This window comes from Tachyglossus aculeatus, chromosome 16 (genome assembly GCF_015852505.1).
Source record: "Tachyglossus aculeatus isolate mTacAcu1 chromosome 16, mTacAcu1.pri, whole genome shotgun sequence".
Lineage (NCBI taxonomy): Eukaryota > Metazoa > Chordata > Mammalia > Monotremata > Tachyglossidae > Tachyglossus > Tachyglossus aculeatus.
Window position 1 is genome coordinate 35,439,325 of NC_052081.1, and position 27,061 is coordinate 35,466,385.

The 27,061-nt window shown below is 45.1% G+C and overlaps 1 protein-coding gene across 3 annotated transcripts in view; it reads left to right on the forward strand.

Annotated features, from left to right (window-relative positions):
• Positions 1 to 27,061, forward strand: part of SH3PXD2A (SH3 and PX domains 2A) — a 296,411-nt gene that overhangs the window by 32,779 nt on the left and 236,571 nt on the right. For all 3 annotated transcript variants that reach the window (XM_038757700.1, XM_038757702.1, XM_038757701.1), the window contains exon 2: positions 20,160 to 20,240. In XM_038757700.1, the coding sequence (XP_038613628.1) occupies positions 20,160 to 20,240 (81 nt within the window). The remainder of the gene's footprint in view (positions 1 to 20,159; positions 20,241 to 27,061) is intronic.

The window sequence follows — 27,061 nt, forward strand, 5'->3', positions numbered from 1 at the left end:
ATGTAGTGCTCTGCCCTCTGTCAGAGCCCTGCTTGGGCTGGATTTCCGTGGCTCAATCTTGGCCCTATCTCATTCTTCCTATTCCGAGTCAAGAATCTTTGTGTTCTAGGCCCAGGCCTGATTGGGTCCTGGACTCCACTTCAGGAGGTTGGTGCCACTGGGTGGGATCTTCACACGTGTGCCATTGTCCTGGGGCCCTTGGAAATAGTTAAACATGAGTGAAAAGCTGCAAGTGAAATAATGGTGCTCCAGCATCAGTGATGAAATTTGGAAGGGGAAGGACCAGGCCTCAACTTGTCAGATTAACCTGCATGTGGCTGTGGGGCTCAGAACCAGGCCCACAGACTGACCAGAATAAATCCTTTCTGTGAGCCCCGAGTCCTGATGGACCCTGCTAAATGATTACACCAACATCATGAGCCAGATAAGATCACCATCACTGAGGACTTGAATCACAGTTCAACAGCATGGAGCTTTTCTCCCAGGAGACATCCTGATCATTCAAGGCAGAGCTGTGCTTCATGTTCAATTTATATTTGAGTGGTTAAAATGTGTGTGTGGTACTATATTTACCACAGCGTTAAACACATTTACCATGGTGTTTTTGTTGGGAAGAGTTGGGGTTTGGCCACCTGCACAAGCAGCTAATTTTAGACTTGTGATTTTTTTTTTTTTGGCTAAATTTGCATGAAAGACCAACAGGGATTTTTGAGGACTGTATTCTGACGTCTATATTAGTGTTAGGTGTATGTTGTTCATATGTATGGTCAACCCCCACTAGATTGTAAACTCCTTGAGAGTCAGGATCACATCTTTGAATTCCAAGCACTTAGTTCATTCAATAAATGCAGTCTACAGTGGGAGACAGACATTAAAATACATTTCAGGTAAGGGAAATAGTAGAGCATAAGGATTATGGACGTCCTAACCTGAAGGAATTTAGGTATTCATATTTATAGGAAGGAAGACCAGAGCAGAAGATTCTGTTTCACTGGGAAAGAACCTACTGCTTTCCTCCCTTTTGATTTTACTCCATTTTATTCTGAAGTGTTTACCTTGCCATCAAGCAGGATGTTGATACCAATTTCCTTTGGTTCTTGGCCCGACGACTTTGCATCACTAGCCTCCTCTTCTGTGCTGCACGAGGAAGTTGGTCTTTGTGTGACCTCTGTTTTTCTCCATCTTTGGCTCTCTCTCTACTTCTGCATGAAAGATAGGGGTCCTTAGACTTAGCCTATGGAATACCCAGAGTTGCCCTATTGCTCCTACGTAGGAGAAGTAGCAGGACCTAGAGGATCTGGGTTCTAATCCTGACCTGCCACTTGCCTTCTGTGTGTGTTCACTGTACCTCAGTTTCCTCATCTCTAAAATGGGGATAAGATGCCCGTTCTCCCTCCCCCAAAATGTAGACTTAGAGCCCTATCCGGATCGGGATTGGATTCTGACCTGATTATCTTGTATCTACTCCAGCACTTAGTACCGTCCTGGGCACATAGCAAGTGCTTAACAAATACCACAGTTATTGTTATCCTGTTAATTGACGTGTCAGATGTTTGCAGAAGGCTAACAATCTCTTCCAGAAGAGATATGGGCTCCTTCTGTGCCCATACTATCTTCAATAAATACTTGTGGTGGTGATGTCCAGGGTTTGTGGCCAAATGTGCCCAGATCCTACCAGTTCAGGATTTTGTGTATTATGCACAAATTGTCCTAGGTCCCAGGAAGAAGGTGTGTAACAGGCTGCTTGTCTTTAGAAGGCATTTATACCAGAGGGATTTCATGTTTTTAAAATAACCCTATAAATCTGGATCTGTCCTCTATTGAACAGGGGAATAGTAGCCAGCTGGCAAAGGGAATGCTGGCTTCAGTGAAATGGAACAAATTTACTTGGTATTAAAAATGCCCTTTTGGGTAACTTTTTAACAGAGAGAGGGTGGGAGGGAGTAGAAGGGAGAGGGGAGACCTGGCAGACTAATTGGTTTTGCGAAGAGCCGTTCCAACTGGGACAAATGACTCTGGTTTTTCCATTTCTTGTGTATATAGCTATAATTCTATTTATGCTGTTGGTATTGACACCTGTCTACTTTTATTTGTTTGCTTTTTTGACAGACTCCCCCTTTTAGACTGTGAGCCCGTTGTTGGGTAGGGACCATCTCTATATGTTGCTGATTTGTACTTCCCAAGTGTTTAGTACAGTGCTGTGCACACAGTAAGCACTCAATAAATACAATTGAATGAATGAATGAATTTCTTCCCAGCTGTGGCAATTCTAACATGTGCCTTCATCTCTGATACTTGGTTTGGTTCTGGGCCATTCACTTTCCTTCTCTGGTCCCCAGTTTCCTTAATTTTAAAATGGGGCCACCCTTGCCCATTCCCTCTCTGCATCACTGCCTTTAATCAATCAATCAATCAATCGTATTTATTGAGCGCTTACTGTGTGCAGAGCAAACAAAACACGTGGACAGGTGTCAAGTCGTCAGAACAAATAGAATTAAAGCTAAATGCACATCATTAACAAAATCAATAGGATGCCTCCCGTTGGGTGTAGAGGGTATAAGGTGGTTTGTCTCATGGTTGGGATGTTCTTGTCTGCCCATGTAAGCAGAAATGTGAACCTTAATGATTCAGTTAGGGAGCTGATGCTAGAGAGAAAGCTTTTGGGAAGCTCTAAATTCTGGCTGGATTACTGTACTTAGATTCGGGTGTGTGTGCGCTTGTGCATATATGCGTGCATGCTTGGTGGGCCTGGGGAGGAGGGGAAGGGGGGATGTCCAGGGATCCCTTGGAGATGCTAAGCAATGGAACTGCAACCCTTCTCTAATCTTGTAGCTCAGAAAAAGACTGCCTGATGGGGGTGGGAGTGGGGAGGAGAGCAGACAAAAGCCTCCAGGCCCACATGAAATGCCTCCAGGACCCTTATTGCCTTGTCAGATCTATAGCGTGCTCATGCTCAGGGTGGAGAGCAGTGGGGTGGGAGAGATGAGAGCTCTCAGCGTGCTCATCTTTGCCAAGGTAAATAGGTTAAAGGGGTCAGGGTGAGGGGCTGCCTCTGCTTGCCTGCTGTGTGACTCCAGAGGGAAAACCTTGATGACATTATTTTGGAGAGGAAAGCTGCAGGAAGGAGAGAGAGAGTGTGTGTGTGTGTGTGTGTGTATCTCACCTCAGTGCTTCAGCTACATGATTAACAGGGAATTGGCTTTCAATACTGTGGCCAGATGCGGCCCTTGGCTGCCTTCTCTTGAGTGCCGAGCTCACTTTGCAATCATGCTTGGCCAGGTTCCCTGGGCTGGGGAGATTTGCGATCCAATGACGTACTGGAATCAGCTTTTGGGATGGGAGTTGGGAGTGGGAGGCGGTCTCGCTTTGGTCTTATGGAGTTGGGGAGAGGGCAGGGGCAGCCGGATGGCACTCGAGTGATCTCGCAGGCTTGGAAACTGGGCCGGGGGTAACTCCCGAGGCTCGTGTGGTTTTTCAATTGAGTTGCCGAGAGCTGGAGGGGAGTTGGTCTGAGGGAATGCCTGTGCGCTTCTCCCCTCTTATTCGTGGGGGATCCTGGGGTGGGAATAGCTTAAAACCGTCATTCTCACTCCCAACACCATTCTTCTCCTGGCTCTCTTCCTCTCATTGTTCTTTATCGATTTTCTTTTACAACAACCCATCTGAGCGCCTCCACTGGGAATGCCACTATGGCAACCCTCGGGATCCTCGGCTCTGCCAGGAGTTGGGCTGGTCCTGGATTCCCTCTGGAGCTCTGGACTCATTTCCTGGCTTGGGCTCTTCCCTGGTCATTTTAGCAAGCCCTTTGGGAGGCAAATTGTGGGTGAGGGGATGGAATACTGGGCTGTTCTTCATCCTAATAATTTCCTGACTCTTCTCAGCTCTCTGGGCATCATTTCTTTCCCTCTCCATTGTTCTGCTTTCCACTCCGCACAGCTCTGCCCTCTCCTTGGCATCCCTGTTCATGATAGTTTTCTCTCCTTTGCCCTCACTTCCGCCTCTTTGCTTCAGTGCTTTGTTCCCCCAGCTTCTTGTGCCAGTTCCCCGTCTCCCAACATTCCTCCTCTCATTTCCCTCCAGGTCTAAAACAACTTTCTATAAAGTCTTTAGTTTCAGGAAGACTCACCCTTCCGTCCCAAGGATCTTTAAGTGTATGCATCGATCAATAGTATTTATTGAGCACCTTCAATGCTCAGAACACCATCCTAACCACTTGGGAGAGTCTAATGGAGTTGTAATAGTAACTGTGGTATTTGTTAAATGCTTATTATGTATTTAGTGCTGGGGTAGATCCAATACATTCATATTACACATAGGGCTCTCAATTTAAGTAGGAGGGAGAAGGCGCATCTCCTCCAAGAAGCCTTCCCTGACTAAGCTCTCCTCTTCTCCCGCTCCCTTCTGAGTCACCCTGACTGGCTCCCTTCATTCACTCATCCTCCCTCCCATCCACACACATAGGTGTATATTGGTTATTTATTTATATATATTAACGTCTGTCTCTCCCCCTAGACTGTGAACTCATTGCAGGGAGGGAATGCGTCTGTTGTCGTATCGTACTCTCCCAAGCGCTCAGTACAGTGTTTTGCACAGAGTAAGTGCTCAATTAATATGATTGAATGAAAGGGGAATTCCCATTTTACAATCAATCAATCAATCAATCGTATTTATTGAGCGCTTACTATGTGCAGAGCACTGTACTAAGCGCTTGGGAAGTACAAATTGGCATCACATAGAGACAGTCCCTACCCGATAGTGGGCTCACAGTCTAAAAGGGGGAGACAGAGAACAGAACCAAACATACCAACAAAATAGAATAAGTAGGATAGAAATGTACAAGTAAAATAAATAAATAAATAAATAAACAGAGTAATAAATATGTACAACCATATATACATATATACAGGTGCTGTGGGGAGGGGAAGGCGGTAAGGCGGGGGGATGGAGAGGGGGACGAGGGGGAGAGGAAAGAAGGGGCTCAATCTGGGAAGGCCTCCTGGAGGAGGTGAGCTCTCAGCAGGGCCTTGAAGGGAGGAAGAGAGCTAGCTTGGCGGATGGGCAGAGGGAGGGCATTCCAGGCCCGGGGGATGACGTGGGCCGGGGGTCGATGGCGGGACAGGCGAGAGCGAGGTACAGTGAGGAGATTAGTGGTGGAGGAGCGGAGGGTGCGGGCTGGGCAGTAGAAGGAGAGAAGGGAGGTGAGGTAGGAGGGGGCGAGGTGATGGAGAGCCTTGAAGCCCAGGGTGAGGAGTTTCTGCCTGATGCGCAGATTGATCGGTAGCCATTGGAGGTTTTTGAGGAGGGGAGTGATATGTCCAGAGCGTTTCTGGACAAAGATAATCCGGGCAGCAGCATGAAGTATGGATTGAAGTGGAGAGAGACACGAGGATGGGAGATCAGAGAGAAGGCTAGTGCAGTAGTCCAGACGGGATAGGATGAGAGCTTGAATTAGCAGGGTAGCGGTTTGGATGGAGAGGAAAGGGCGGATCTTGGCAATGTTGCGGAGCTGAGACCGGCAGGTTTTGGTGACGGCTTGGATGTGAGGCGTGAATGAGAGAGCGGAGTCGAGGATGACACCAAGGTTGCGGGCTTGTGAGACGGGAAGGATGGTAGTGCCGTCAACAGAGATGGGAAAGTCAGGGAGAGGACAAGGTTTGGGAGGGAAGACAAGGAGCTCAGTCTTCGACATGTTGAGCTTTAGGTGGCGGGCGGACATCCAGATGGAGATGTCCTGAAGGCAGGAGGAGATGCGAGCCTGGAGGGAGGGGGAGAGAGCAGGGGCAGAGATGTAGATCTGGGTGTCATCAGCGTAGAGGTGATAGTTGAAGCCGTGGGAGCGAATGAGGTCACCAAGGGAGTGAGTGTAGATTGAGAACAGAAGGGGACCAAGCACTGAACCTTGGGGAACTCCCACAGTAAGAGGATGGGAGGGGGAGGAGGAGCCTGCAAAAGAGACTGAGAAAGAACGACCGGAGAGATAAGAGGAGAACCAGGAGAGGACGGAGTCTGTGAAGCCAAGGTCAGATAACGTGTTGAGGAGAAGGGGGTGGTCCACAGTGTCAAAGGCAGCTGAGAGGTCGAGGAGGATTAGGACAGAGTATGAGCCGTTGGATTTGGCAAGCAGGAGGTCATTGGTGACCTTTGAGAGCGCAGTTTCCGTGGAATGAAGGGGACATTTTACAGAGAGGGAAACTGAAGCCCAGAGAAGGTAAATGACTTGCCCAAGGTCACACAGCAGGCAAGTGGCAGAGCCAGAATTAGATCCAGGCCCATGCTCTTTCCATGGGGCCATGCCTCCTCCCTGAGTCTTTAGACATGATCACTGCCCTCGAGGAGCTTACAGTCTACCAGGAGAGAGAGACACCAAAATTTATAATTATGGAGGTAAAGTCTTCTCCAGTCCAGTACTACTTCCTCACCAGAGTTAACATCAACATCACTTTTCTGAGCTTTTTTGCATCTTGATCTTTTCCAGCGCACTTGTTCACTCAATTTTAAGAAGCCACTGAGATTCCGTCTCGTTCTTGGATGGTAGGGTGGTTCTGTGAGGTTCACTTTTTTTCCACTGAAATTGCAAACTTCAGGCAGAGTTAGCAGTTTCCAGAAAGCCAAGTTAATTATACCTCCCGATTTTGTGGTTTAAATGCAAACCCTGAAATGAGCTGCAACAAGCAGAAACACAGAACAGCAGCGAAGAAGGGAAGAAACGTCAGTGCTCTCTTGTATCTGAAGTCTGACTGCAAGTAATAATAATAATCATAATTGTGGCATATAAGCACTCACTATGCTCCAGCTCTGTACTAAGCACTGGAGTGGTACAAACAAACTGAGTTGGACACAGTCCCTGTCCCTCATGGGGCTCACGGTTTTAATCCCCATTTTACAGATGAAGCAACTGAGGCACAAAGAAGTGATTTACCCAAGGTCACACAGCAGATAAGTGGTGGAGTCAGGATTAGAACCCAGGTCCTTCTGACTCTCAGGCCTGCACTCTATCCACTAGGCCATGCTGCTTCACTGGACCAGAAACCATCCTGGCCTCTGCCAGGATTCCTACTCCAAGGGTAAAGAGCCAATTTAACATCTTCAGCTCAGCCTAGGATTGCTGTTTTCCCAGTCGTACTTTCATTTAAGCTGCATCAAAAGGAATTTCCCCATCCCCACATTTTTTTTAATGTTATTTAAGCCCTTACCCCATGCCAGGCACCTTAAAAAGCGGTGGGGTAGTTACAAGCTAATCAGGTTGGACACAGTCCCTGTCCACATGGGGCTCACAGTTCTGATCCTCATTTTACAGATGAGGTAACTGAGGCACTGAGAAGTTCAGTGACTTCTCCAGGGTCACACGAGAATAGAACCCAGGTCCTTCTCCCATCCCCATGCTCAATCTCCTAGACCACATTACTTCCCCACTTAGGCTTTAATCCTACTTGTGGCTAGAAGAGCAACTCCTGAATCCCCTAATGAGGCTTTGGTTGTTCCGAGAAAATCTGATGAATGATCTCTGTTCTTATGTGCTGCCATTTTGCAAAATTTTACTGTATTTAAAAATAAAACTCATCCGCTGAATTGTAGACCTTATGAAATATCCCAGTGCTCAGCATCTAGCAGACACCCATAAATGCCATAATCAGTAACACAGTGTGATGTGTCTGTAGGTCCAACTCAAGGTTGCACACTTTGTGACGGGAGCTTTGATGTTGTAATTGGCGTTTTATGGGTTTTCACGGAGGTGTCTTCTCTTGGCCCCTTGCCTCTTGTGGTGGGCGTTTTTACAGCATAATTTACAGGCCGAAAACTGGAAAATTTTCAGGTCCAAAGACTGATCTTGTAAAACAATCTTAGAGCAAGAGAAAACCGGAGAGGCCAAGAGTGCATCCACCCAGCTTATGTTTCCGTAGTGACATCAAAGAATACTTAGAGGAATGGTGTAATGGTTGCTGTCTTTACCATCATCCCCATGATAAGGAGTGTTCCATCCAAAATCCATAGCTTTTGCCTTTAATAGATTATGACTGATGGATATTGGTTGTTATTTAATGCTTGTCTTCAATAGCCCTAGCTTAATGTCCCTAACATGCTCGTACTGATAATCCAGTCTCATCCTTGAATTGAGCCAAGTTTTTGAACCCATTGAATTTTATGTCTCGTCAACTTCCTGAGGTAAAATGCAGGAGGGAAGATGAAAATTGGACTTTTAAACATACCCATTATCGCTTCCTTCCAAATCCCAATAAACCTGATGATGCATGCTGGGCTTTGGGGAACAGACAGTGCTGGCATCACAAGTAGTATTTTTGAAGCAAACTGATGAATGTGGTCTTGGGCTGGGCAACATACGAAGCAAGTTAGCTACACATTTGGCCTGCCTAGGTGTTATTCTTTAAATACAGGCTAATGATAATGAGATGGATCAAAATAATCCAAGCCAGCCTTCCACACACCAAAAGAAAACCTCAGTGGCCAGAAGCAGCTACAAAAAATCCATATTGAATGTTCACCTCATATTCAGGATTAAAGCTTGCGGGTGGTAGAGGAGCATGGGTATTGGCAGACTGGAGGAAGCGATTGCCTCACTGGCATTGTCAGAGAAGGGCAGAGAAGGGAGGGGACAGTATTCTTTGGAACTGCAGTCATACTAGAGCTTCCCAGCAAAAGGAAATAGAGGCATGTTAACCTTTGCATCAGTACCGTGACTATGAAATTACCAATAAACGTGTTCACCGGGTATGTTAATAGTGGGGTGAACAAAAGGTGAAAGCTAAAGAGACACTGAACAGGTGATTTTGGGGTATTGGTGTTCCCTCCTACCCTTCCCCCCCATTCCCAGCCAACTAACTTTCTATTACCGGGCATTTTGCCTTCAAGGAGTCTAGGTTTTGAATGCAGAGGGTGTCATTTGTTAAACCCTAAATACTGAGGTAATGTAGCATAGTAGAGCAAGCAAGTACTGAAAGTCAAGGGAACCAGACTCTAGTCCCAGGTCGGTCACTGGCCTGTTGGGTTACTTTCAGCAAGTCACTTAACCTCTTTGGGCTTTGTTTCTTCACCTGTGAAATCGGGATATGATACCTCCTCTCCCTATCTCTTACACCGTGAACCCCCTGTGGGACAGGGACTGTATCCAATCTGATTGTCCTCCGTTCGCGACAAAGTTTGAAAGAATGTGCCACCTAGACCTTATTTAAAATCGGGAGCCACCCTTACCTGATTCAATTCTCATCTCCCCTGCTCCTAGCCCACAACTGCCACTTCAGCACTTGTGGGACCTTTTTGTCCTTATTCCAGCCATTAGTCCAGGGTCTTGCCCATAGTGACTCTGTAAAAAAATGGCAAGTGTTGAATAAAAGTTCAACTAAAATAACTCTTAAGAGCAATCCCTATAGGACTCAAAGAACCCTGTTGTGTTATAGGAGGCAGAAATTTCAGTTCACTTAGATCATTTATTAAAAATGTTAAACTGTCAGTGGTTTTTATTGAGTGCTTACTGTGTGCAGAGCACTGTATTAAGCACTTGGGAGAGTACAGTACAAAAGAGTTGGTAGACACCTTCTCTGCCCACCAGGCGCTTACAGTCTAGAGATAACTGTCCTAACATTCATCTTTGGGGTACCCTCTATCGACAATTCTCCATCTTTAAAAATGACCATTTATTCCTTCCCTTTGTTTCCTGTCTGGCATTATATTCCCTCCAATCTTGTGGGTTTTTTTTAAAAAAAACATCTGGTGTGGAACCTTGTCAAAACCCTTCAATATATTATGTATGTTAGTGTATTCTGTAACCATGCTCTTAGCCCTTCTTCAAAGAACTCCAGCAGATTAGTAGTGAGGCATGATTTCCCCTTGCAGAAACCATTTTGTCTTCCCCCTCAGTAAGTTGTGTTTTTCAAAGGGCTCACTGATCCTAAACCTAATTATAGAGTCTACTAATTTGCCAGTGAAGAAATGAGACTTCCTGGTCTGTAATTCCTGGGGAGACCAAGAATGAGGTCTGAAAACCCAGTCAGTTAACTTTTGCGGCATTATTTTTGGGAATCCAGATTTGCTGGGCAGGACATGTGGGGAAAATGGATGATGGCAGGATACTTAAGGAGCTGCTTTATGGTGACCCAGATTGGGACCTTGCAAGCAGAGAGGACAAAATAAGGGTTTTAAAGATGTTGTGAAGCAAAGAATCAAGTAGTGTCGTGGATTATCACGACAACAGTAGATAAACCCCCCTGCCGTGGTACAATTAGGAAAGGGATTCCTTTCCTTGAGTAGAGACTGTGGGACTTCTGAACACTAAAAGGTGAAGCAGTGTAGCGCTGGGGAGTCAGAAGGACCTGAGCCTTAATGCCAGCTCTGCCATTTGTCTGCTGTGTGACCTTGGGCAAGTCACTTAACTTCTCTGTGCTTGTTACCTCATCTGTAAAATGCAAATATCCTCATGCAGGATAGAGACTGTGTCCAAAATGACAACCATGTATCTACCCAGCGCTTAGTTCAGTGCCTGGTACATAGTAAGCGCTTAGCAAATACTGCAAAAACCAGAAACACGAAAAGGTGAAAACCTATACTATGGCAGGCCGGGTTAAATAGCCATCACCAACTTAGTAAAGGACAATCTTTGTGGGTGGGATGGATTGTTGGTTATGCACTGATATTTCCATGCCAACACACAAATGGATTTGATTTTACGTTAGTAGCATAATCTTTATCTATAAAGTATCAGTTGTGTGTGTGTATGTATGTATATACATAGTTATGTGTGTGTTTGTATGGATCTCATCTTTGAACAATCCAGGAGAGCAGAAGACTCCATCCTGCCTTATGTTATCATTTACATTATAGTGTCACTTATCCCATTACAATATCTGGTGCTTCTAAGCTTTTTACATGGGGTTTTACATATGTACAGAAGTATGTAAAAGGCTGTATCTACTGTACAAGCAGGCACGTCTCAGTAAAGTCTGGCTGCCAGGTGTCTAAATACATGACTTTTAGTTGCATAGCGGAGAAGGGGAGGAGGCAGCTGGAAAAAACATGCATGTTATCATTCTCAAAGAACAGCATTTCCCCCCACTCTCAGGCTCTCCAGCTTCGTCAACTCTTCTGCTGTACCCTCTCCTCAAGCGCTGCTGCCTTGGGCACTGCTGGGCTGTTAGGCAATAGCTAGAGGAAATCAGAATGGGACAGTTAACAATAGAACAAAATAATTCATCCTGATTTCCATCTCCAGAATTTTCTGGAGCTCCAAGGATCTAACTTGACCATGTCTCTCACCTGGGGTCCAGAAAACTTGTTTCCTGCTTCCATTTTTGGGAGAGGAGGAAAATTCTGTGACACTGGGGTCATTTCCATGCATCTAGACATTTGATCTCTGAGGCAAATCTACGTGTGTGTGTGTGTGTGTGTGTCTTTCATCTCCAGTACACTGCAGTTGAGAAGTACTCTAATAAACTTTCTGCCTTGATTTACAGAACTGAATTGGTTAAATTCATCTCATTGATGAATTGATGAATTGGTTAAATTCATCTCCTCCTCCAGGAGGCCTTCCCAGACTGAGCCCCTTCCTTCCTCTCCCCCTCGTCCCCCTCTCCATCCCCCCATCTTACCTCCTTCCCTTCCCCACAGCACCTGTATATATGTATATATGTTTGTACATATTTATTACTCTATTTATTTATTTATTTTATTTGTACATATCTATTCTGTTTATTTTATTTTGTTAGTATGTTTGGTTTTGTTCTCTGTCTCCCCCTTTTAGACTGTGAGCCCACTGTTGGGTAGGGACTGTCTCTATATGTTGCCAATTTGTACTTCCCAAGTGCTTAGTACAGTGCTCTGCACATAGTAAGTGCTCAATAAATACGATTGATGATGATGATGATTGATAGGTAGCAGCCAAGGGCACTGTGTAAAGCTTTAAACTGGCTCTGTCATAAGTGGGTCACCTTCTTGTTTTTCCTCTCATTTCTAGTCTTTGTATCATCCTACCCTTCCAGATCATGTGACCGTTTGTCTTTCTCAATAATAATTGTATTTGTTAAGGGCTTGCTAGGTGTCAAGTGCTGGGGTAGGTACAAGATTAGCAGATTGAACACAATCCTGGTCCCACAATGGGCTAAGAGGCTAAGAGAACAGGTACTGAATTCCCATTTTAAAGATGAGGAAACTAAGACACAGAGAAATAAAGTGACTTCCCCAAGGTCACCCAGCAGGGAAGTAGAAGATCCCAGATTAGAACCTAGGTCCTCAGACTCCCCCGGCCTGTCCTCTTTCCACTAGGCCATGATGTTTTGACCCCCAACCAATCTTTTTGAAACAAAGTGTGCCACTGAGTTACTGCAGTTTGGCTTTGTTGCTCCGGGTCTTACTTGCTGGCTTGTCTTTATGTACTAAAGGAATAGGACAAATATCTGTGGGAAATCCTTTCATTAGCCAATCCTTTTTCGTCTCTGCCCCATTTTTCCCTGGAAAATAAATAGGCTGAAAGGAACCGTAAGAGCTCATCAAATCCCTCTTTCCTCAGGCTGTTTAATATGTAAACTGTGAGAAACAGGGTGTCCTAGTGGGTAGAACAAAGCCTGGAAATTCGGAAGGATGTGGGTTTGAATCCCGGCTCCACCGCGTGTCTGCTGTGTAACTTTGGGCAAGCCACTTAACTTCTCAGTGCCTGTTACCTCATCTGTAAAATGGGGATGAAGACTGTCAGCCCCATGTTGGGGTATGGACTGTGTCCAACCTGACTCGCTCATATCTACCTCAGTTTTTAGAAAAGTGCCTGGCACATAGTAAGCACTTAACAAATACTATGAATGAACAAACCAAAACCATCCTCTACAGAAAAAAAGGTATCCTATCTTTAGATGGAGGGAAGAGGATCAATTGATTAATTGAACTTATTGAGTGTTTACTGTGTGAAGAGCACTGTACTGAGCTTTTGGGAGGGTACAATATTACAGAGTTGGTAGTTCCCTCCCCGCAATGAATATTCAGGCTAGTGAATCCCAAGGCATGAGTTCAGTGATAGGCTCACCCAAAGTTCATATGGCTCCCAATGTTTTTATGTATATGGTGACTGGGACCAAAGCAATGATTTGAATACAAACATTTTGAAAAGAAATACGTTTTGAAAAGAAAATGTCTAACCTGACCGTTGTGAATTTTAGAGGGAGGGAGGGGGACCTTTTGGTTTGCAGGCATTCTCATCTCCCCTCGGAGAATTGTTCTTTCAGAAATCCACCCACCCTGAGGGGTGGCAGTACTGCATTTTCATCCTCGGCAATAAGAATGTCCCAAGAGCTTTGTCATTGTTCTGTGGAGCACTACAAGAGCTATTTTCTGCCCATCCACTGCTTTTCCCAGGGCCTTGTTTGATTGACTTCTTCCCCCTTCACCTCTCCCTTCCCCTCTTCCCTTCCACTCTGACAGTGAAGTAGCAGGGCTTTGCGTCAACACGGAGAACCGCAGCTGTTTCCGGGAAGCTGAATGTAGCATCCTGGGTCAGGCACATCTGTGCATCTCTGACCGAAACCCAAGTCATTTCGCAGGGCTGGAATGATTGTTCATGGGACTCAAGGCAAAGAGTAAGAGCAGTGAGTGGATTGCTTTCAAGTAGCCACTCCTAACTTCAGTTCAGCCTCGGGATGGGTCTGGCCTAGTGCTGAATTTATGATAGTAATCAATCAATCAATCAAATTTATTGAGTGCTTCCTGTGTGCAGAGAACTGTACCAAATGCTTGGGAGAATATGACGTAGCAGTGTTCGTGGACGTGTTCCCTGCCCACAGTGAGCTTGCAGTCTAAAAGGGGAGAAGATATTAATATAAATAAATTACAGACATGCACATAAGTGCTGTGGGGCTGAGGGGTGAATAAAGCGTGCAAATCAAGTGCAAGAGGGATGCAGAAGGAAGTAGGAGAAGGAGAAATGAGGGCTTAGGGAAGTCCTCTTGAAGAAGATGTGCTTTTCATAAGCTTTTGAAGGTGGGGAGAACGATTGACAAATGTGAAGAGGGAAGGCGTTCCAGGCCAGAGGCAGGACGTGGGGGAGAGGTCAGTGGAAGGTCTAGTAGTAATGGAATCTAAGTGCTTACTATGTAGTATATGTATATATGTTTGTACATATTTATTACTCTATTTTACTTGTACATATCTATTCTATTTAATTTTGTTAGTATGTTTGGTTTTGTTCTCTGTCTCCCCCTTTTAGACTGTGAGCCCACTGTTGGGTAGGGATTGTCTCTATATGTTGCCAACTTGTACTTCCCAAGCGCTTAGTACAGTGCTCTGCACACAGTGAGCGCTCAATAAATACAATTGATTGATTGATTAGCAAACACTAGGCTTGAAGCTGGGGTAAATACAAAGTTAATGAAGCTAGCTATGGTCTGTGCCTCTCTAGGGGCTCGTGAGGACCCTGAAAACCAGCATTTTGGGGTCTTTTTCAAAAATGGGTGAATGATTCTCTTTCCAGGAGAATTGAGAACTGTAGAAGGGGAGAGTTGTCTCCTTTCCCCTGCCCCCCCAACACACACACACACACATACACACACACACCACCCCCTTCCCCCCCACTCCTTTACTTACACCCAACTGTGAGACTCTGAGATTTCCTATGGCACTGAGTCTCTTAATTCACTGGATGTGGTCAGCTCTCTCCTGGGCTTTTTAGGAGAAAGACCCGAAGGCCTGGATTTTGGGGGACTTGGCGGTGGAACCATCCTCTACAGGTTCAATTTACTGTTCCTGGTACTTGTACTGAAAGGCAACTTCCAGTGCAGGCTTTAATGGTTCCCATTTTGAGGCGACAGCAATTCCCGGCTGCCCCCTAAGGCACGGTGCTCGCTGGAAAGTTTTGAAATCTGGGTCGCCACACCCTGCTCTGATCTTGAGGTGCTTCAAAGCAGCTGCTGCCCTGGCTCGGAGAACAAGGTAACAGCTTCTGACCAGCTGACCCAATCGCAGGGGTGCTGGGAACGAAAGATGAGCAGTTACTTTGGGTTACCCTCTGGCCCTGGGTCAGTGGAACTGGAGAATGTCCAAAAAAATCTTCCTTCCACAATCAACTGAGACCCGGTGGCATTTTGGCTCAGTGGAAAGAGCCTGGGCTTTGGAGTCAGAGGTCATGGGTTCGAATCCCAGCTCTGCCAATTGTCAGCTGTGTGACTTTGGGCAAGTCACTTCACTGTGCCTCAGTGACCTCATCTGTAAAATGGGGATGAAGACTGTGAGCCCCAGTCTAAAAGGGGGAGACAGAGAACAAAACCAAACATGCTAACATACTAACACATAGTAAGCGCTTAATAAATGCTATCATTATTATTATTATTATTTGGACCTCAGTAGTCCATGACTTCTCACCCGGATGGTGCTTTCCTTTGGCAAAGGGTGGAACCTGCACTCCCCCATTCTTGCTCATAAAATGTGAGCTGTAGAGAAAGGCCTTAGAGAAATGGAATAATAAATTACACGGAATCAGCCATCGAAGAGAATCCCGGCCAGGCCTCGCTGTGGCTTAAATACTTGTTTGATTCCACATAATGGGAAGGGACTTGGGAACCAAAATCTAATTGCATGGATATTATTGATATTGTTATTTATGTTTAAGTGCTTAGTATGTGTCAAGCTCACAGCCTAAGTAGGAGGGAGAACAGGCATGAATCCCCAGTTTACAGATGAGGCACAGAAAAGCAAAGTGACTTGCCCAAGGTCACGCAGCAAGTCAATAGCAGAGTTGGGATTTGAACCCAGGTCCTTTGACTCCCAGCCCCGTGCTCTTTCCTCTAGACCACAGTTTCTCCTTTTCTTATTGGAAAAGATGGGGTAAACGCAGTGGTGGAGCCCTTACTAGGGAAGGATGATTGTAGCCCTTCCCTTCAACGCACAGAGCTTGGTTTCCTTAGTGAAGGATTCTGAGGAATGTTGCAGCAGCAAGTACGGTAGAGCCTGATCCTTTGTGTACATGAGATTAGATTTACGTTATGGTTTTATGAGGGCATCTGTTGAGGGGCTCCCTTTTTAAGAGGAATGGGAAAGCAGAGGAGGGAGCCCAGGCTCCTAACCTTCATTGCAGAAGAGGGGAAAGTGACTAGAATTTGGGGGAGACAGGCAGGTGGGGGTCCCCAGAAAAAGCTCTGTAAATATCACTGTTCTAGATGAAGGGAGAAAACAATCTTCCCACAGCATAAACCTTGGAAGGAAAACTCCAACCCAGAAACACAACCGCAAAGCGGCTCTGTTGGAAGTTAGTTATCTTATTTCAAAGTTCCCGAGAGACTCCAGCTGATCCCTACTATCACTGTACTTGGCTTCTGCGGTGGTGGAAGATGGTTCCAGTGGTGCTGATAGTCAACTGACCCCTGCCCTTTCCTCTTTCTCTCGCCCCTTTCATTTTTGCTCCCTCGGAAAAATCCGTTTTTAGTCTCCGCAGAGCCCCGAAGCTGGGACCCGACGGCTCACCAAGTGTGTGACAGGCTCTGATGTAGGTGGAATCTGGCCAGGAGGGAGACCTTGGGTTGGCATCCCTCAACACTGGCAATGACCGTCTATTCTTTGTCACTGGGAAGAAAGCGAACCCTCCTAGGACTGTGCAGTTGTCCGGGAGGGCCCAGAAGCTGCCCTGCTATCCCCGACTCCTGCCCGGGGCCTTATCTTTTGTTTACTCCTCGTATTTCTGGAGTTAGAGCATAGGCAGGCGCTTTGTTTACATCTGTGGATTCTGACCCACAGCTTTGTCTGATGTCCCTCTGTGCTGCGGCTAAGCCTGAGAGCGGGGTGTCCCCTGGAAACTCAGGGCCGGCTTCCCAGGGCCGTGGGAGACGGACAGGGAACGGGAGAAAGGCTCTGGCGGCCACTGGAAAGAGCTAATCCTGGCGGCTGAAGCAGCTGCAGCACGGTTTCAAGATGCTTTTCCACCAGAGGATGGATGAGACTGCAGGCAGGGCAGAGTGTCATCCTCCGTCGCACGGCAGCAAGCGGGGAGAGGGTTTCTGGACATTTCTGAAGTATCTGTTTTGCCAAGGGAGAAATAAGGTACTCTGATAAGGTGCCTATCAGTCATCTTAGACATTGATTATCTTGATGATAACAATAATAATGATAATCATCATCAATCGCATTTATTGAGCGCTTACTGTGTACAGAGCACTGTACTAAGCGCTTGGGAAGTACAAGTTGGCAACATATAGAGACAGTCCCTACCCAACAGTGGGCTCACAGTCTAAAAGGTGGGCTTACAGTCTAAAATGTAATCATGATGTTTGTTAAACACACTGGTGCAGATGCAGTACAATCACATCAGACCCAATCCGTTCATTCATTCATTCAGTTGTATTTATTGAGCACTCACTGTGTGCAGGGCACTGTACTAAGCGCTTGGGCAGTACAAGTCGGCAACATCTAAAGACGGTCCCTACCCAACAATGGGCTCACAGACAACAAAACAAAACATGGAGACAGGTGTCAAAATTGTCAGAACAAATGGAATTATAGCTATGTAATAGCTTACAAATAGAATCTGTGTCCCACATAGGGCTCACTGTTTAAGCAGGAGGAGAACTGTTATCATATCCCCATTTTTTATTTTTTTTTTGCAGATGAGGAAACAGGCACAGGGAAGCTAAGCAACTTGCCTACTATTAATAATAATGATGGCATTTATTAAGCGCTTACTATGTGCAAAACACTGTTCTAAGCGCTGGGGAGGATACAAGGTAATCAGGTTGTCCCACAGGGGGTTCACAGTCTTAATCCCCATTTTACAGATGAGGTAACTGAGGCGCAGAGAAGTTAAGTGATTTGCCCAAAGTCACACAGCTGACAAGTGGCAGAGCTGGGATATGAACCCATGACCTATGACTCCAAAGCCCGGACTCTTTCCACTGAGCCACACTGCTTCCCACTATTAATCAATCAATCAATCGTATTTATTGAGTGCTTACTGTGTGCACGGCACTGTACTAAGCGCTTGGGAAGTACAAGTTGGCAACATATAGAGACAGTCCCTACCCAACAGTGGGCTCACAGTCTAAAAGGGGTAGACAGAGAACAAAACCAAACATACTAACAAAATAAAATAAATAGAATAGATATGTACAAGTAAAATAAATAAATAAATAATAAATATATAATAAATATATAATAATAATAATAATGATAACATTTATTGGATCTACCAAGTTTGCCTCATGGGACGTTTTTCTCTAATAGACTTAGTCTGTGAAACTCGGTGCTTTGTGATTGCCCAACTGTTACCCTTCTTGTTTTGGTTTCGACTATTGCTGTCTAGCAGAATGTGGCGGGCAGCGTAAAATTTTGTGTTGCAGAGAAAACCTCTGGTAGTAATAGTCACAGTTATTGAGCAGCCAACGGGAGCAATGCATCGTACTAGGTTCTTGGAAGAGTACAGCACAAGAAAATGATATGCTCTGTGTCCACAAGGATCCTTGGCTCTGATGGAAGGGGAGGGCAGGTGGGAGCATGCATAAAAATATTTACAATGGGAGTAATGAAAATAAATAATTGAATGTTTAGTTGAATAAGCATATACACAAGTGCTGGAGATGGGAACAAATAAACACAAGAGTTCTGGAAACTCCTTTTAGGGTTACTGGTGCAGGCTGGTACAGAAACAGTGTGGTTCAGTGGAACGAGCACGGGCTTTGGAATCAGAGGTCATGGGTTCAAATACCGACTCCAGTTGTCAGCTTTGTGACTTTGGGCAAGTTACTTAACTTCTCTGTGCCTCAGTGACCTCATCTGTAAAATGGGGATTGAGACTGTGAGCCCCCGGTGGGACAACCTGATCACCTTGTAACCTCCCCAGCGCTTAGAACAGTGCTTTGCACATAGAAAGCGCTTAATAAATGCCATTATTATGATAATCTTGGTTTGTTCATCAGGCTTACTGTTGGCCCAAAGTGTTGTGCAGCTACTGAAAAGTGGTTTATAACCATCAGCATGGTGGGGGGGGGGTTGGTGTCCAGAGCACAGTCAGCAGCCAAGATGATGTGCCTCATATACTTAGAACAATGCTTGTTACCCATTAAGTTGGAAGTGTTTTCCATTGCTTTGGAAGCAGATTCTGACTCCAGTTTCCAATTCCCTAATCACATCTTCAAAGTGGGCAGCATCAAATTGGGCAGTTGAACAGAAAAACCATGCAAGAAGCCCCGCTTTATTCCAGCAGTGATAGGGAAAGCATCAGGGCAATCTCAACTCTCCTTGACCCAGCTACATTGCTGGGGAGACCCCAAATTTGCCTAGTAGTTGGCAAACCTCAGACTATAGTTGGGGTCAGAAGCTTTTGTAAGAGTTGCTATTAACACCTTATCTCACCTCCTTATCCTAAACCCAAAACTTTAGCATCACCTATTCACTTGAATATCCACCCCCTACCATTCCATGGCATTTGTGTGCATATCTTTACATTCTATTATTTCTTATCTGTGATTTATTCTACTGTTTCTCTCCCCTGCTAGGTTGTAAATTCTCTGAGGGCAGGGATCCTGCCTACTAATTCCTTGGAATTCTCCCAAGTGCTGAGTATAACGTTAAGCCTCAGTATAGGGTATTGGTTGTTTGCTATCTTCCAAATCTTTTGAAATGAGAAGATGGTGTCTGCTCTGCTGCCTTTGTCAGACACCACATTTTAGATTAAGGATCCAACAGGACAATGGCTGGCACCTTTCCAGCTAAACTACTCTAGGAGTTTCTACAGTAAGTTTTCTCTCCTTTCTTCTTAAAGATGGTGATTATGTGAGTGTCTTTGAAGTCCTTCAACATTTCTTCCCTGCTCATGCGTGGAGAAACAGCTCGTGCAGATAGATATCTAAGCATCAACTCCTCTTTTGGCCTATGGATTTTTGTAGGAATGCCATTAGATCTCGGTTTTCTACTATTTTTAACAGTTGGAAACAATCCTGTCACCTCTGACTCACGGTGCAGAGCTAGGTGTAACATTTACAAACAAAATGATTGAAGTTTTCAGGCTTATCTTGTCATGAGGTAAATTCGGCAATTGGGGAACAAAAAGGGAAACTGCTTGTAAACTCAGATGTGGCTGTCTTTAGAAATCCAGATTGAAACTGGAAGTGGAATTTTAGATCTCAGAAACATGAAATGGTCCTATTCTTTATGCTGAAGTTGACAAGTCTTTTTCTCTTCCCTCACAGGTGTATATCATCAATGTATCGTGGTCAGACTCTACTTCCCAGATCATCTATCGGCGGTACAGCAAGTTCTTTGACCTTCAGGTAACTTGTTTAATCTATGATTTGGTTCCATTTCACTGTATTTCCGGATTTTCTAAGCTATCTTCTCACTCTGAAATAACCTCTTCTGCCCCTTCGAGAGCACTTTTCATTTAAAGATCCCAGAATTAGGAAAAAGAAAGATGGTGAATACCCCGATATTCTAATCGGGGTGATACCCCAATTCTTGAGGGTATTTGGATTGAAGTCCTGACAACTGGGAATTCATTTAATCACAAGGGAGAAACTGACTGATGTTTAGATCCTGAAATAGGCTGTTCTTGAAAATCTTTTATGAAAAGAAAATGTAACCTGCTGTCCCATGTGAACTGGGCATTAGCCTCCTGGAGACAGAAGCCTCTGTAGGTGTGTACCTGAGGATCTTCCAGCCCTATGATTCCCTGATTTTGTTTCAGTACCTTAGAGCACATGGGGATGGCATTTCAGCTTCCTCAAGCCTTGATTTCCATCACTGCAATGCACCATAAGCAAGGAGAATGGCAGCGTCTTGAGTTTCTCTGAAGGATAATCAATCTCACACAGATGTGCTTTGTGCCTATATTGTGACTCTGAAGTGATGAGGTGAAAAATTCATTCTGCCCCCACCCAATATGCATTGGTGCTGGGGAAAAGCATTCTCTGCCTTCCACTTTCTAGTGTTGTCCTTTGAGATGAGGAGGTAAATGGTAAGGCTGTAGTTTTTAAAGTTCGTGGTTCTTTGAACAATTTTTGTTTCAATTTGTAAATTCCTGGGGGTTGTGACCCCTTCATCCCCTTCTCACCCAATTTTTTTTTTCTCTTCCCCTTGTAAATTCCAGTTCTGTTTCCATATATACGTTCTTCTGGGTCTTCTGGCCTTAGCTGGTGGGGCTTTGCAGAGTTCCCATCAGGCTGAAATTATCAATGGAGTTAGTGTGTTGGACAGGAAATGATATCTCAATTGGGGAGAGTGAGTCCTGAAAGGTCTCATTGATAAGTGAGAGGGGGCCCCAAAAGCTAGTGGAAAACTAATGCTGCACCACACTTTCCCCTCTTCCCTCAATCCCTTTTGCCTTCCCTCACTACAAAACACCATGAGAAAGGAACGAAATTGGCTCTGCTTTAACCCTTTCTTTCCTGGAGATTCCAGGAACCCCTCTAGCTTCCTGTGCCTATTTATAGCGCACCTATTGTTGTCCTCAAACAGTGGCTGACAGACACCTCATCCGTGACGATTATTGGGATCGGAGTTGTTCATAGAGGAGTGATGGCTCTCATCGTGATGGGTTTGGATGAGTTTGGGAACTAGTGGGAAATGGCTTGAACTGGAATATCTTTTCTTTGAATCTTTGACTCCAGCATTGTAGTGATTCTGGCCCAGATTATTGAGAGAGGCCTTGACCCTGGCAGAGTGATTTATCTGGTCTTCCAGCCAGTTGGAAGTCCCAATCTTGTGAGGCAATAGCTTCCGTTTGGCACTCATGGAATTTCAATCCTGGCTTTATTCATTAGTCAATCCACTGAATTTGTTGAGTGCTTACTGTGTACAGAGCACTGTACTAAGCACTTGGAAGAGTACAACACAAGATAACAGACATATTCCCTGCCCACCATGAGCTTATCCAACGTTCTTCCTATCGGGATGATCCCCAGAATCTGGTACTCACCCTGATCTCTCAGAGAAAAGACATTATAGACGATGAGCGCTTCTGCTAGAATAAGACCTGGGCCCTGGTGGGGCAGTGGGCTAGTCTCTCTACCTCAAATAACAATAATAATGATAATAATTGTGGTATTCGTTGTGTGCCAGACACTGTCCTAAGCGCTGGGGTGTATACAAGCAAATCGGGTTGGAGACAGTCCCTGTCCCACGTGGGGCTCACGGTCTCAACCTCCATTTTACAGATGAGGGAACTGAGGCCAGAGAAGGGAAGTGACTTACCCAAGGCCACACAGCAGACAAGTGGCAAAGCTGGGATTAGAACCCATGACCTTTTGATGCCCAGGATCTAGCCACTGTGCCATACTGCTTCCCCAAGCGCCTCCTCTAGCGCATCCTACATTCAGTAACAAGAATTGTCTTCCTTAGAACTTATCTGAATAGTAGAATTCTGGAACGAGGTCAGCTCTCTAGCATTGAAGCTATGTTCACTTTATAGTTGCTCTGGGTTAGAGGCGAGATGCTTTCTAACATTGAAGCTATGCTTTCTAGCATTGAAGCTATGCCCACCTTGATGTAGTTACTCTGGGTGAGAAGAGGTGAGGAGAGCGAGTGACAGCAGGATATCCAAACAGCTGCTGTATAGGAGGCTGAAATTGGGCAACTAAAAGCAAGGTGGACAGAGGAAGTGTTTTAAGGACATGGTAAAACAGTGCCTCAAACTGGGAATGAATTGCTGAGGACAGACCTATGTGGTATTCTGCCTTCGCGAAGGGAGAGGTGCTCTCTGAGCAAAAGCTTCGCGTGGAAAGGGATATAGGGATATGAAATGCTCTTCATCAAACCACATCCTTTCCCTTTCTCCTTCTCAACTTGACTAGAGACTGAGCTTCTCAATGAAGCCTTTCTGGATCTCCCCTAACCGAACCTAAGCACACCTCCCGCCCTGCCACAATCTTCTTGGTACGTATTTGTGGCTGGTTATTTTATAGGTAGGCTTCTGTTCTTTAACCGTTCAATCTGTTGTGTTCTAAATTTCTGCCACTTGTGATTTTTATCAGCTAGTATTGTGTATGTGTGTTAATTCTGACTCCCCTATTGCAAACACTGATAGAAGAGAGCATGTCTGGTTTTTGTTTTTTGGTTTTTCTTCCCTCTTTCAAGTAACTTCAACAACCAGGACAGTGTTTTGTGTTCGGGGGACATCCCGACCCGACTGCTAAATAGATGGAAAAGGGAGCCAGATTTTGGTTATCAATCAATCAATCAATCAATCGTATTTATTGAGCGCTTACTATGTGCAGAGCACTGTACTAAGCGCTTGGGAAGTACAAATTGGCAACACATAGAGACAGTCCCTACCCAACAGTGGGCTCACAGTCTAAAAGGGGGAGATAGAGAATAGAACAAAACATACCAACAAAATAAAATAAATAGGATAGAAATGTACAAGTAAGATAAATAAATAAGTATCTGCCCTGTAGAAGGGACCCATCAGGGCAATGGGCCATCAGGTCATAAAACCCTGGTTTCAATCTGACAGGTGACCCCCCTTCAGAATATTCCACCCCCATATCATGAGCCAATCTGATTTAGAAGAGCAAGGCTTGAAATACTCCTCCACTGCCATAAAGAGAAGAGGAGGACAGGATAGGATTTCTCTTAGCTTTCCAGGGTCAGAGGGTACGCAGGGCCCTTCTTTTAAGGTGAGGAACAAATTGATTTCACCATCTTTCCCATTGCCGTGTCCTTAGCTCTCGGTTTTCATAGATTGAGTTACAGTGGTATCACCCCATGGCTTTGAAAGCTCGGGAGAGATGAGTTGTGGTTGTTCAGGGTGGCTGATATGGCTGTATTAGTCATGGATGTTTGTGAGGGTTAGTTTTTTTTTTCTCTCCCCTTAAGCCAACAAAATCTGTTTCGGGTTACATTTTGTTGGCAGGGTGAGACTGAGAGAGGTGGGAAGGGTAGTGGCCTGACAGGTGAAACTTAAGTGTTCATTATTCTGATAATCATATCAACTTCTATCCATTCCCATAACTTGTCTTCCTGTATCTGCCTCTGGGCTCCCAAAATCAACTGTTCAGTGCTATTATCTTCATAGTCACTGTGAACAAAATTTTCTACAACAGTGTTGCTGAAGTCAATTGGGATTTGGGGATTTAATTCTCATCCAAATGACTTAATTTCCTTAATGTTTCTCAAAGATTGATGCGGCTTAAGCCAAACCCTGTATGGTCCTCCAGCCTGCAGCATCATACTCAAGTCAACCATACTAATGCTCTCTTGCCAGAACCCTGAATCCCTCCAAACTGACTGTTTTCTGTTTTCTAACAGTATTTGTTAAGCACTTCTTATGTGTCACGTACTGTTCCAAGGGTGGGATAGATAGTTATCAGGTTGGACACAGTTCCTGTCCCACCTGGGGCTCACAGTCTCAATTGGATGGGGAAGGATTTAATCCTCATTTTACAAATGAGGTTACTGAGGCACAGAGAAGTTAAGTGACTTGCCCATGGTCACACAGCAAGCAATCGACAGCTGGGATTAGAACACAGGCCCGTGCTCTTTCCATTAGGGTGCACTGCTTTTTCAGCTGGCTTTCATGTTTGAGCTACTCAGATTTCACATTTTGCTCCCCAAATGTTTAATTTGCTCCACAAGGAGGTAGTAGTAATAGTATTAAGTGCTTAGTATGTGTAGAGCACTGTGTACTAAGTCCTGAGAAGGAATACAAGGTGGGATTTAGACACGGTCCCTGGCTCTCAAGGGATTCACATTCTAGAAAGGAGTCACTATAACTTGGTCAAACTGAGAAGGCTTGCTTAGCCAAAATAAGTAGTTGAGAGTGAGCCGGTCCTTATTGGAAGAGAGAGGGTGAGAAGTGGTGGCAACATAAATAAAACTAGGACTTTATTGCCCTGAATGTTTTAAAATACCACCCTTCCCTTTCTACCTCTTCCGATTTTTACTAACGGATTGAAACACTGGAAGTCTGACTTTTGAGGTCCTGGGTCTAATAAACTTCATTTTCATCAGTCAACCAAAGACATTTGAAGGTTGTATAGGGGAAGCAGGACCGTTCTTTAGTTTGAGCCTGTGACTGTTTATGAGTCTGAATAGAAAGTTTTGATTGCAAACTCCTATAGGTTGGGCATGACATCTAATTCTGGTGTACTCTCCCAAGCATCCTGCATGCAGTAGGTGCTCAATAGATACTCTTGGTTAACTGAATACCTTTCCCCAATTATTTCTGTTGAATTCTCCCAAACCTCTAGCAAGTGTTCTGCCCCAGAATGTACTCAAATACTGTTAAATCAAATACCATCTTGATGCGTACCCAGAAACATTTTAAGAGTTTTCCCTAAATTGGGAACTGAATCCCAAAAGCATTTAGCAAGTGTCCACATTGTGCATTATGCCTTACCATTAAAATAAAATTAAAGGAAATTGGCACCTTCAGTATCAAGTTCGAGACACATTTACAGAACAAGCAGGCAGATAAACATGGAGACCCAAACCTAGTTGGAAGAGGACCAAAATATTGCTGACCTGTTGTTTAAATCTAGATTTTTTGGTAAGCCACATTTTGATAGCAGAAGGGAATAATTTAGGGGATAATTATCTGGTCTGTTTTCAACATGAGCCTGTGGGGTCCTTCTGATTTCAAAATGAGATCTCATTTGCTGTGAGAAAGCGGGATAGAGACTCCCAACTCTTGGAAGGGGTCATTGGATCTGTGCTCTGCCCAAAACCACTTCTACATGATTGGTGAGGGACTGCCCCGTGTAGAGCTGGGTGGCAGACTGGCTCCAGAAGCACTAAAGAAAGCTGTGATGTTTCAATAACCTTTGGGTTAAAAGGAAGTCAGGAAGTGAAGGGGCCCAGATGGCCACCCAGGCCAAAACTCTGGGCCCATCCTGGCCCAGGCTCAGTTCCGAGGCGTCATGTCCAAATTGACTCCTGTAAGCACCTACGTATATACGGACTGTGAGTCGTGCGTTAGAGTGACTAGATCTGAGGTCTCCCTGGGACTTGTGGTCCCAACAGGTGCAAGGTGACTATTGTGTACTTACTGTTTTATTTAGAGGGTCCTGGTGGGAGACGTGCCTAACTTGAGGGGTCCCAGCCCGGGCTTTTGCACTGCTTTGTGGATCTAAGAGGGAGCCTGAATTTCCTTGCTCTCAATTCGAACCTGAACCAGGCTGCTAACTCCTGCAAATATCTGTGCTCTGAAGCTGTGTCTCTGTCTATATCCTGGCTCAGTGTTGAGGGAGAACTAAAGTCCTTATGAATCCCCCCCAACTCTTGCTAGTGTGTTTCACAACCTTATCGCAACTTACAAGTTGGGTTAGAATAATTTCTTGAGTGAACAGTCGGTGTAATGATGCTGTCCCCCCCGCTTCACTCCCCATTAGTCTAAACATATGCCAATTAATGAGTTAAGTAAATATTTGGGCAGTGTTGGAGACTCCTTTTCTAGGGTCCTTTGAGCAGCTCAGGATGAGAAATTACTTTAGATTTGCTTAAAGAAATTATCTTGTTTCACACTCCTATTTTTTTTCTCTCTGTGGGAATCTGTCTTTCTCATCCTGCCTTTTTCCACCTACCAATAGCCATTTTCTGACTGACAGCTCTAGGAGAGATTAGGAGATTCATCTTGCATTTTGATTTCCGAGGAAGCGTGGGTGGGATACGGCATGGAAACAGCATTAGTAATGGGTAAAAGTTAGCCCCACCATTCCCTAGAAATCAGTCTGGGAACAAACCAGATCCAGCTTTCAGCTTTTTCCCAGAAGGAAAGGGCTCAGGTGTAAGTGGCCTAGACTCTAAGACCATACTCTCAGTTATGCACACAGGGGTCCCGTGGAGATGGGTGGGCCTATCCCTTAAAGGGGTCTCAAAGGGCAGGGCAGCAGTGGTGAAAAGATGAGCTCATAATTAACAAAGCATAAGCCTCCTCCCTACATTGCGTGGCCCATTTCTATTGCTAAGAGTGAGACTCAGAATGGGCAGGGGAGAGGGATGAAGGCTCCCAAAGGGAATGTTGCTCTGAGTTCACTCTTCAGGCTCCCTGCAATCTCCCAAATTTCTTTCTCACCTTGGGTTCTTGCCCAAGGTTGGGGAGGTGGCTTGTTGCTGCTGGAAAGAGAGGGGTTGTCATATGTGATTAGAGAACAAGATC